Raw genomic sequence first — 13,008 nt, 5'->3', positions numbered from 1 at the left:
AAAGAAACTGGCGTTGTTGTATACAATAAGATATTTTTTAATAGTGTGTGAGAAAATGTTGCCTGTTGTTGTTTGCACAGTTACAGATTCAACTGATAATGACAGACGGGTAGGGTTATAGTGCACGCTGTTCCATGGGTCGTGACTAGATCCTTACTCGTCTGTTATTTCCAGTGCGCCGCGCCGAGCCAACAAGAGAAAGCAACATCGTAACACTGATTCACTTCTAACTAAACAGTTGATTCCTAACTCTAAATATTGCTTTATATTAAGAATTTGTCCATTCTCAAGTCTTGAACATTTCCAATGTATATTGAAAAATTGTTTAATTCAACTAAAAATATTTTTAACAGCTTATCCTTAAAGTCTGTTTGAATATTGCTTTGCTCGCTAATATTCATCTGGGTGTCAGATAGCTCTATTTTAAAATAACAATGTGGTTTGATAGGTGTTCTGAATACCGGGCTCTAAATTGCTGACTTCTGCTTTAATATTTTTTGCAAAATGATTAGTGACAAAGGTCCGCTCTAGTTTGACGGAAATCCCAAAAATATTCTAAATTATGTCTGATCATTCATTAATCTCATATCAAATTTATTCTTAATTCTTGATTCTAAGTATGTTGCCATTTATAAAAGAACTTCAAAATTAATCAACTTCTAAAAAGTTTGTAGGCTTATATGAATTTTGTAATGAAAAAGTTTCTGAAGTCAAATATAGATGAAATGGGATTCAAAGTATCTTTAATAGAATTATATAGACCTTCAGCTATTCAAATTAATACTGTATTTGTTTTACTTGTATTTTCAGATTTCTCAATTTCTTAGTCCATAGTGGTTTTGTAGAATACTCCGATAATATCACAGCTTATTTTGCACCAAATTACAGATTTTCACACTTCTCCTGCTGAGAAGAAACGGGATAAAAATGTTGGAAAAAGTTCAATGTGAATTTTATTTAGTAAATTTGAAAAGCGGTCCTCTATCGATTTGTATGGTATTGATTCTGTCTATATGATAATAATAATTTAGATTATTTATATTTATTAACAGTAATATAAATCATCATGCCATAGTGGATAAATTAATATACTGTAATATGTCATTAATGTCTGTAGTTATACAATAATTATTAATAGTAACTATAAATTTAATAATAACATTGAACACAGAACTACCATTCTACGAGTATTTAACTGTGGTTTTGATATTCTGACTGTACATCTTAATTTTATAATACTAATGATGACGATGATAAGTGAAACATTTTCTAACATCAAGATCAACTATTAACTACCTATACTGTTGAGAAACAGTTAGTTGATAATATTGTATATCACTCTAGTAGTCACTGGTATCACCGTTTGAATAAACTGTTTCCAAAATGGAAGTAATCTAAATTCATCAGAATTGATTTTTTAATACTGATAAATTGTTCAATTTCTGCTCTAATTACTCAATTCAATGTAATGCATAACGATTAATCTAATTAACCAACTCCAAATGATTTTTCATACAAAAATCTATACAGGGTTGGTGAAAAATTATGGGAACAGCTTAATATTTCTTGTATATTTATAATTTGACAGTAGCTTTCTTGGGGATCTTGTTCTATTGAAAAAAAAAACACTTTTCTGTCGCTTCAAAATTTTGGTCCGTCATCTTGGAACCGATATTTTTATTTCAACTTTTTTTTTCAATGGGAAGGTCATATGATACATGATTTCTATATAGAATTTCAAGAGAAAATGAAAGGCGAAAACTGCACATTGTTATCTCAAAACTTTCTAAAGCTATTCACATTTTTTAAAGATACTAATAAATCATGAAAATGTGAAATTATTACATAAAAAATTCACTTTTCAAGTGTTTGTAAACACTTATATTCTAACTTTTTCTTACATATTCAACACTGAACAGAAAAGTTTGATCTGTCAGGTCTGTATGATTTATTAGTATATTCAAATAATGTGAATAACTTTAACGATTCGAGATATCGATGTGTGGTTTTCGCCACTCTTCTTCTCTTGAATCAAAATCATGTCGACAACCCTGTATATTCCAAAACGTTTCTCACTTAATAATGAACTAAAGTCTCACTTATGTACTTGGCAATCTCTCTTGTAGTGATTGACAAAAACCATTTATCTGTTCTGATAACATTTGAAAATGATAGAATCTTATACCAACGAAATAAACCAGATTGATATTGTGCACTGATTTAAACAATGTTAGTAGTACAGTATTTTTTTATAACGCTTATTTCATTTTTCTGTAGCTACAAGATAGTAATATTACTAATATTTTTTCAGAGTGTGAAAACTAAGACCATCAATCGAAGTATTGGATTTTCTCAGAGTCCAAGAACTGCTTTCACACCAGCGAGCTACTCTCCCGACGTGTATGTTTCTTTTTTCAATTTAATAAGTATTCAAATATATTTATGGATAAATTTGTATTATTAATTTCGGCTGTAGATTAGAGAATTAATTGCTCCATTTATATATATTGTGTCTTACCTCTTTATGATGAATTCATCCATAAATAAACTCCCATTTTATAAATTTTTTGTTCTTTTTATCATGGCTAGTTAAGGAAATAATTAAATTTTCTGTGTCAAATCCCTAGCTATCTATATTTAGCTAGAAATGTTGCTATCTATGAATTTCTATAAATTTTTCTATCTTTTAAAGATGGGAAAATGTTTCCCGTCGTTGAATATAATACGAGTATCAAATCGAAACATATAGTAGTAATACAATGCACTTTTGACATTCGTATTTTAACTACTTTATTCGCTCGACACAAAGTATTTAGCAGAATAATGTAGTTGACTCACTTCACCTAGGATAGTTAGATGAATGCCTTGATGTTTACACTTTACCTAGGATAGATAGATAAATGCCATAATTTTGACACTTTCAAACATCACAAATTATGTGGGCGAAGTTGAAACAAGAGTTCCATCTTTCACTCAACCCACCAGGAGTTCATCCCCAAGATCTCGAGATGTTGCGCAAACCGAGGGTGTCACCTGTCAGCATTACTCACCCCGAACTTACGGTACAAACACACTGAAAGCTGAGCTTGGCGTTGAGAAGCTTTGTGAACAATATCATGCTAAGTAATGAGCTAAAACACACTGGAAGCGTCTACTCGCAGAGCGGAGCTTTGTCTACTCAAAGTTTCAAACTTTGGAACAAGCTGATTTGTTTTTTGGAGCGTCAAAGTGCGAGTACCCTACTAATGTAGATACTAGTGGTCTACTCTTGTACATAATAATGCACTTGTTCTACTACACCATCTTCCCACCATTTAGTACACTAGTATATTCAATGTTTGCCCAAATTCCCCTTTAATGTGTATTATTTGATTATTCAAAAGAATTCATCAATTCTCTCACCATCTAGTAAATGTTGTGGGGGAAATTGGGTTTATATTTTTCCCCGTGCTGAACACACTGAGTCTTAGCTAAATATCCAATACTTTGAGTAATTATTCTCACAAAGTAATGTCCGTGCAAACTTATAGACAACGCCATTTTCTAGGCGCTTCACGTTCAGACGCTTCCTGTGTGTATTATGAATTCTCTGACCACACCACGCTCCGCTTTCAGTGTGTTTGTACCCTTAGATTGAGGTTGCCGCTGTTCAATATTCGACTTGTTCCTGATTGTGATTGTTCACTCCACTATAGCTCGATATTTTTTCTTTCATTAACTTGAATTCCTGAATTGTCTATGGTTTCTTGAATTTAACGTTCTGCTGGCTTTAGATTGTCTTCTAGCACAAAATTGATGTTTGAAAGTTTTCCACTTTCAAATTTTTGAACAGCTTGATTAAGCTGTATCAAGCTGTAACCTACAGCTATTAGCTATATCTTATCAAACTGCTTGATAAGAATTAAGATGAATTTCTAATCTAGTGATTCATTCATAATATTATAGGCTAAAGCCACGCTTTCTAATAATGTATTGCCCTAGTGGGCAGAGAAAGAATATAATAATTGATTCTTGAAGGAATTTCAACATCATATTCATATTTTCATTTAGCCAATATTAGCACGCTCTGATAAGAATTTTCTTCTGTGTCTTCCTGTGAATCTCTGTTATGGTGTGCCGAAAAAGGATATAATTTGTCCCTTATGGGGATATTCACACATTCTGCCAGTGGCCGTAGTAGAGTGGATTAGGTGGCTCTATTTTTCTCTGACCACTCCCGTGTTTCGTATGGACACGCTTATATCTCGATCCCGGCTGCCTAATAATAGTCGTTGGGTCATTTCAGAGGCTGAAATTGATCAGGTGCGACCTGAAAACTCTTGACACCAGACCTGAGCCAGCCAGGTCACTCGATATTATTATTCCGTCAATATGTCCTACAATAATCAATGGCATTCTTTATCTTCTTCGCTCCATAGCGGAAATTCATGGGAATGGGTTTGAATTTGTTTTGATTAGTGTTTGGAATATGCTGCAGATGGTTCAGTCACGAGAAAAAGGTATGCTGCCCTTACTGCAGCAATTTCAACCTTTATCCAGTGATTGAACAACCATTCTTATAACTATCGACAGCGGCTTGAATTGGAATTGATTTGCAGCGGCAAGCCATGCACCAACTACGAAGGAAGAACCAACTCCGGCCAGAGTGTGCTGACGCACGGCGAAAAGCGAGACGTGAGGCAGCAGTCGCCATCTTTGATATCTTTGAAAGTGTGGACGCCGGCTGATGGCGGGGGAGATGTAGATCAGCTGATCACATGTCTCGATCATCGACTTATGATGGAGAATGTCTCTGTGAAGGGAGACATTTGGAGTGACCGCATTGACACCATCGGCAGACTCATCTGTGAGCAGAGCAAACTCGGCGAACCCACACAGTACACACAATCCTCTTCGGTAAATATATCGGTTTCTTATATTGTCGCTAGGGAAATTTCAAGTTTACTTATACGATTCACTTATTCGACCTTGAGTAAATGCTACACTTCGAGAACTGTGTCGAGAATAGTCAGATATTATCAAATTATTTCTTGAAGTATTTTCTTGATGTTTTAGTCATTTAAATCCTTGAAAATGTAGTCTATACAGATTTCGTGGATGGTGAAATGTTTCAATAAATCAATACGGTAATTACAATTGTTTACTCTCATAAGTAAACTCGATCAAAAGTAATGATAGTAACCTCTGTCATAAGTAATCTGGTCAATTTATCAAAATTATAAAGTGTGAATCTGTCAATTTTTTCAACTTGATTAATTCAATTTGAAGTGATAATTGAGTGTTATATTTAAATATAGTTTTGTGTTTCAATTTCTCTAAATTCAAAATGTTTAGCTTATATATATTTTTGGACGAAAATTGAACTTTGAAACTTGAACGTTTTACAGTAGAAACAACCTATTTTTGGACATTTTATTAATTAATCAAAATTTGGGAATGGAATAGATTTGGGCCAAGCCTGTTGTTCCTTCCTAATCATATTTATAGAATTTGTGATTCTGTCCACGAATAAATAAATACTTAAAAATTCCTACTGATATTTAGTTCTTCGATCATTAATTGCAGTAGAGGAAGTCCTTAGTTCTAGTTAACTAAGCTTCCATTGGATATTTGAAATAATTACCATACAGTAATGTGAAACTGTTGTTTCCTATTGTATTAATTGGATGAATAAGTAGATAAAATGTTATTGGAAGGATAAATTGACGACGTACGGGCGGATAGTGAGCGCGGAGGGTCGCCTGCAGATGAAGTCAGTGCAGCTGGAGTCGAGTGAGCCACTCAGTCGCGGTCGCAAACTAGAACTCATCATGCATGAACTCACCGCTGCCCCAGTCAACCCCTGCACTGGCCTCTTTCCCGGACAGGTAAGCATCTATTATACATCGTGCTCTACAAGTAATGGCTGCAGTTTCAGTATACTATCGAATGATAATATTGATATTATCTGTGTTCGATATTGTCGTTACCGTTTATTCTACAGTATGGTTTATGGCTGCAGCTTCTCTAGACTATCGAATGAAAATATCGATATTAACTGTGTTTCATACTGTCATTAACATCTATTATACAGCGTGGCCCAAAAGTCACTACCCATCAGGATATGAAACCTTAGCTTTTTGATAGGTAATGACTTGTAGGCCACCCTGCTTGATAAAAGTGGAGTGTCACTCATTCATTCAATCACTCATCAAAAATATTTAAAATCTTGCTCTATTGCATGTGCTCTGCGCGCACTAAGAACGGATTTGAAAAAAGCCCAAAGAGGCGACCAATATAGTTGTTTTTTTACGTTTTTTCAGTTTTCAGCATTAGCACGCGAGTAGTCGCACGGACTTGCAGAACGTCAGTGGTCGCGCATCAGCATTTTGCTCACACTCACCCTTATGGCTCCCTAGACTATGAACAGTTGGTTTTGACAATGCTCTTTCAATATTTATCAATTTCAAATCTTTCTCAATGTGTTTTATGTTATTATATACTATTAAATAGTATAATATAATAACATAATACATGGAGGAGATTCCAAAAATACATTCTGCAAATTTATTGTTAGAATTTATCATTTTTAAGGGATAAAATAATTTACTTATGAATGGAATGAATATACCTTCTTTATTTGACACATTTTTAGACATCTAGATAGAATAAAAAGAGAATGAATGTTCAAATCAGAAGATGGAATATAAAATAGGAAGATAATACCTATATATTCAAATTAGTCAACGTTCATTCTGTCATCCTCAAACTGTTCAAAATTGTCTAGAGGACAGTCACAGCGAGGATTACATGAGCTGCCAGCCTTGGAAAACGAAAATTCCCAAAGCTACATATAAAAGCTACAATTTGCCGCGGGCGCGACTACTCGCGTGTTGATATTTATAAAATATAATTATAGTATCCTACGAAATTAATAAAATAATAGAATAAGAATACAAATTATTTTTATTAATTTCAAAAAGTATTATAATATTCTATTGTATAAATAAAAGAAAGTAGCCCCGAATTCATACGTTAAATAATTATACTATTTATTCGTCGAAGAATATTTTTTAGAATTTTATCTTTCTTCGTTTCGCTTCTTTCTTCATCATTGACCAAATATTTTAGAGTAACAGAACTGCGTTGAATCTCTTTTTAATATGAGAATTATAATGCTGTTTTTTTTTCTTCTAGTCTCTCACATTTTTGTACTTGAGTTGAAAATTTGTGTAACGATTGGAATCAAATAAAATAATAAATTATTGTATATTACAATATTGTTTGTTGTATTGTTTTGGTAATATGTGGTTGGCATTCAAGGTTCATGCTTTACAGTTGATGACAGAATATTGTGTTTTATTTTGATAACAGGTGGTTGCAGTTCAAGGCACTTGTCCAATGTCGGGCAAAATGGCTGTACAGAGTATTAGTTCACCCGCGCCTCCCGCTCTCCCCCCGGTACCCACTCTAACAGGTCTCATTCTAAATTCAATCTAATCACCTCAATCATTTTACAAGAAAAATCTACACAAAACATAAAAAGTGACTAAAAGTTGATAGACTTACAAAAAAGAAGAAAATGTATGATTACAGGGTACGATGACACTTGGAATAATAGTACATTGAACTTGAAAACTTGCATTCGTTAATATGACATTGGTATGTACCACACCCAGAGCAGAAAGTTTCATATGTTGAGTGAGCAGTAGCACTTGAAAAGTGTGTCAACAGCGTAAATACATCAGAATTGAATTTACATGGGTGTAAAATATCCCACTACTATGTTTTTAAGGATAGAGAACTCCAATAAAAATGGTAGGGGTGTTGTACATCCCAGTGTTGGGATGTAAAAAGTGGCTATCAAACATTTCGTCATTCTATAAAATAACAATAATAATTCTAAGATGACTTATTCATGAAATCAATGTGAGCTACATTATTTTTTATTGGAATAATGAAAGTTATCAAGCATCCTTTATTTTTTCAAATCACAATTAATCACTTGAAAATGAAATTAATCTAGTTGTGATTTGATAAAATAAAATAAGGATACCTGATAACTTTTACTGTGTTACAATTATTTCAGTAGTCCTTTACAAAAAATTGAGTATTGTTTTTAATTTATTTCAGGGCCATTGAAAATAGCTGTAGCAGCCGCACCCTTCACACAGGCCGATAATTTGCTCTACCAGCCTCTGGAAGATTTCGTCAAATACCTGAAAAACAATGATCCGCATGTTGCAATTATAATTGGTCCAATAGCTGATGCTGCACATTCAATGGTAGCGGATGTGTCGATTGCTGAGACCTTTTCTGAGTTCCATGACGAAATTCTGAAAGGAATCGTTGCGGAATTGACCGAGTAATTCTATGGTTTTGTTTATTCAATGAGTTTTGTCAAATTGTATTAGTGAAACTTATTGTATAATACCGTATAAACTTTACATTGGTAACTTCAACTAATTTTTTCATCATTTGAGAAATGAGAGATGGAAGTTTTGCGGCTTTTCCTATTTCTGTTCTGTTGGCTAGCTCTTCTATGTTATAAAACATAGAATCTACTGATATGTATTATGATTAAACGATTTATAATCTATGAACATTTTTCTGCAATATATTATACAGATATATATTACATTGAAGATTTAAATGACTAGCAGGTGTAACCTGCGCTTCACAAGGGTCTGATTGAAAAAATAGATTTAGGCTATGATTTATTTTGTTGAAATTACGTGGATATTCTTCATTGAAGTTGAAAATTCTCATCAAAACAATTATTCTGACGGGACTCGAATCCGTGATCTTCAATTCATAAGAATAATAGAGTATGATTAGTGAAACTTATTGTTAGTATAATAACTTTTTTACAGTATTCTCCTATTTCAAATTCAAAACAGCCTTGATTCAATACGCTGTCGTATTTTGGTATGAATCACCAGTTGTTTAAAAATGAATCAATCTTTTAATAATCTTCTTCCAGTATTAATTAGGCTTACATTTTTAGTGAAGCAATTAAAAACAACGTTTTTGGATTCGTTTGTAAAAAATGTGTCCAAATTCTATTTTCTATACTATTAATTTTTGTTCTCTTCAGGTGCAAAACACAGTTGGTTTATGTGGTTAGTGCGAGAGATGCGGCCCAAACTCCGATCTACCCGACGATTCCAATCACTGACAAAATTCAGGGTCTGACAATGGTCTCCGATCCGAGCATTTTGAATATCAGCGGTCTGATAGTCGGTATATCATCCACCGATGTTCTCATGCATCTCAGCAAAGAAGAACTCGCATTGTAAGTAAATTTTTGTGCTCGCGGCTGGAGCACATAACCTATAAATTTATTAGATATGAATTGTAAAAGTAATTTAATAGTGGCAAAAACTTCCAATTCATCTGCCAGCATAATAGTTCATACACCATAATAATCTAATGAATTTAGAGGTTGTGTGCTCCAGCCGCGATGACTAGAGTAACGCGCGGCTAGAGTCGTCGCTAAAAAATTGCTCCTTATAAGTTGGTTTTATTTCTATTCTTCAATATATTGATTTTTTTGCTACATGAATGAATGAATGAAAAAACCTAATTATTTTATACATTTTTTCTTATAATTACAAAACTCCATACCCTTGTAACTTGATAGTTTTCCTTTAATACCATTTCTCCAATTTTTTGAGTTTTTCGCCAAATTTTATTGTATAACTTGGTTGCAGATCGAGCCATTTCTAGTTTTTCCTCTGAAATTGGAATGCCGATTCAATTAAGTCCCAGTTAAGTAACTTATTGGGTTATTGGTTGGAGTATTCTATACCACTGAAGAGTCTGTGTGTAGGTTCCTTTGAGTAATATTTTCTTCTTTTTTATGTTGTTTTAAATTTTGACAATTCCTGTACTCTTATTTATAAGAGTCTATGGGAAGCTTTTAAAAATAAAACAAGTTTCAGCTTCAAAAATGTTATTTCATTATAGTTTTTCGTTGGTAGTATTTAAAGAATTCTCTCTTTTTCCACTGAATTCAAATTTGTATTTTGCTTGCAGATCAGGCCATGGAGACCGACTTGGCAGACTGGCCAGTCACCTGATTACGCAGCACAATTTCTACCCACTGTATCCACCCAATGAAGAAGTCGCCATTGACTCGAGTCTGTGGGAGACCCAATCGGGTATGCCCATTTCTCCCCACATTTTAGTTTTGCCATCTGATTTGCGCTACTTCATCAAGGTACAGTAATTATTATTAATATCAAGCAAGACATACCTTCGTATTTTATTATTATAATTATTATAGATTAATACTAATTTGGAATAAGTCCATGCAAATACTGGTTAGATTTTTGTGAGATTCACTCAGGTGCAAAACAAATTTTTGTTTATTATGTTTTGATGTTTACATAAGTTTGTGGATTTGAGTGAAATTTTCAATATTTTTTTCAATTGTGAAGAAAGAGTTTTGTTTGGATTCGTATTTGGAAATTGATCAATCTAATAAATTCAAAATTGTAGTAGATACATTTTTTTGACTCAAAATTGTGTACGAATTATCATTTAAGTTACGTAAGTAGCATAACCTTTAGACTGTGTATTCCAAATTAAGGTTTGAAGCAGTTTTGGGCAAATGCCTGTTGTTTTTACCTGAATTGTATTTGCATATGAACAAATAAATTAAATAAATAACCTTTCGGTATTCATCAGCAATTTTTTCCATCAATTTCAAGTTCTAACGCTTGAAGTGGATTTCACTATAAGGAATAATCATTTCTATGGAACTGAGCTAAATCTTACAAGAGAGTGTAAGAAGCCCAAGAGAATGTTTTTCATGTTGGGCTTATCTTGAGTGTTCATCACAGTGTTATGCAAATTCAAGTTGAGCAAGATGTATTTGTTTATGTAGGTATTTGAATGCACAATATCATTATGGGCCGGTATCCGAGCTCGGGTTTTAGGTAAGTTTTAGACTTTGTACAGCCGGAGTCAGAAAATTGGCTTTCCAAAACGGGGCGTGGTCGTACCTAGTCCACGTTTAAATTAAATTTAAAAAACTAGAAACTTGAATACAAAATAAAATAAAGAGAAATTTGTGTTGAGTTTCAGCTATTTTGAATTATTTAGGATGTTTTCATTTTGTCAAGGAAAAACGTTTCCAATGATAGAAACGAGAAGATAAAGATTATCATAAAAACTGCGACTACGCCCCGTTTCGGAAAGCCATTTTCCTGACACCAGCTGTTTAAAGTCTAGAATTTAGCTAAATCCTGAGCTCGGAAACCGGCTCTGTGTTGAATTCCGTATGTTTATGTTACTTTGTTATTTTTTATTTTTTTTTTTTTTTGAAATGTGTAAATTGTAATGATGTTGTCATATTAGCCACAATAATTTAAGTATAATAAAGTATTCACTTACAGAGTTGTTTTAGCACAGGAAAATGTCCCCGGCTCTATTTTTTAATAATAGATTCGGACAAAAATGTGCAACAGAAAAATATATCTCTAGGCGTTATCTTTCAACCATATCTGTTGACTGAAAGATGGTAATTAGATCTGACAATTTTTAATAAATATATTTATAAATTAATTCTAGTTCATATTGTTTTAAAAGCGCTTTTGAAAAATTCTGCTATGTTGTAAGCATCATTATGGTTTTAACATGGGCATAGCTTGTTTATCTTCAACTATTTTCCTTCCAATTGCACTAAATCAGAGGACACACCTATCATGCTGCACTCCGATCATACAGGCGGACGACTGTATGACAGGGATATAGACAACGGACTTGAATGTGACAAGCCTCACCTGTCTGTCATATGATCTGTTTTATAACCACCCCTTCACCCACAGAAAAATCGGACATGAGTGATCGAAACACTGAAGTGTGTCCCCGGCTTTAGAATGACATTTGATTATTGTAAAATTGAATTAGGTATATCAAGATACATATTATTTATTATCCAGTTTGTATCTTTGAGTATTACCAACTAACTAGTCTTTGCATGGACACTGTGTGTGACACCGTATTTGGATAGTATAATTATCCCTTCTGTCTGAACAATCACAGCAATGCTCATTCGATATTAAAGTAAACTATTATTGTTAATATTTTTACAGAATGTCGGACCCAGTGTTGTGGTAAACCCGGAGCGTTTAGCCAAAGGTCAAGCAGGTGGATCATTTGCAATGCTTGAAATTTACCCGTCAGAAAACTCCGACTGGTCACCAAGTACTCACATTCATGGAGAAATATTGAAGATTTAAGTTTTATTTCAATCTAAGGTCCAACAATTTTTGAAACTTGTTTCTTACTTTAAACACAGTGGAATGTTGTAGAGCTAGTGCATAATGAAATACTTTTGCCTACAATATGTGTGTATTACTATAAAAACATATATAATAATTGTGTTTTAATTGATAAATTCTGCAGTAGATAATGTGATGACAGTATTTCCTATCGCCCATTTGTAATTCATTTGATTACATATTTTAATTATTATTGTAATAGGTTAGGTAAGAATCAATCATAAATTTATAATATTGGTTTGTTCCTCAACTATGAAAGTCTAATTTACTTTACTTATAACAGAAGATCTATAAATAAAATTCACTCTTTGAATAATAATCATGCTCCATTCGCCGTATAAATGTATTCGATACAGCTGCTTGGCTGCCTTTGGAACTTCGCAGATATCTAGTTATATTCTTTTACATTATGTCTAGTTATAGACATTTTAAAAATATTTATGACTATTAGCCGTCAGGCTCGCTTCGCTCGCCATATCCGTCTAGCCAGGGGTCTCCGCCCCTGACTGGATCGTCCAAAAATGAGATCAGCGGGCTCTCTCCGCTCGCCTGCATGTAGACCTGAGCGGAACCTCTGTACCGAATTTTAACGTATTGTGTCAATTTGATCTCGAAAAACACCTGTTACTATATCGGCGTATCTTTGGCGAACAAAATTCTTCCACCTCAGCTAAACCTGTGTACTGAATTTTTTCAAATATATTTCCATAAATTATTAAAAAAGGTGAGGAAATGCAGA

The 13,008-nt window shown here is 33.4% G+C and overlaps 1 protein-coding gene across 1 annotated transcript in view; it reads left to right on the top strand.

The window, feature by feature from the left end:
* The window catches only part of LOC111063981 (DNA polymerase alpha subunit B), a 38,704-nt gene extending 26,182 nt beyond the window's left edge, over nt 1-12,522 (top strand). The window contains exons 4-11 of the mRNA XM_022351650.2: nt 2,312-2,400; nt 4,599-4,896; nt 5,697-5,867; nt 7,354-7,456; nt 8,113-8,344; nt 9,077-9,274; nt 10,018-10,201; nt 12,081-12,522. Coding sequence (XP_022207342.1) covers nt 2,312-2,400; nt 4,599-4,896; nt 5,697-5,867; nt 7,354-7,456; nt 8,113-8,344; nt 9,077-9,274; nt 10,018-10,201; nt 12,081-12,227 — 1,422 coding nt within the window. The 3' untranslated portion in view covers nt 12,228-12,522. The remainder of the gene's footprint in view (nt 1-2,311; nt 2,401-4,598; nt 4,897-5,696; nt 5,868-7,353; nt 7,457-8,112; nt 8,345-9,076; nt 9,275-10,017; nt 10,202-12,080) is intronic.
* The last annotated feature ends 486 nt before the right edge of the window (nt 12,523-13,008 follow it).

The sequence above is a fragment of the Nilaparvata lugens genome, chromosome 4 (assembly GCF_014356525.2).
Source record: "Nilaparvata lugens isolate BPH chromosome 4, ASM1435652v1, whole genome shotgun sequence".
Taxonomy (NCBI): Eukaryota; Metazoa; Arthropoda; class Insecta; order Hemiptera; family Delphacidae; genus Nilaparvata; species Nilaparvata lugens.
This window is presented reverse-complemented; position numbering and strand designations above follow the sequence as displayed.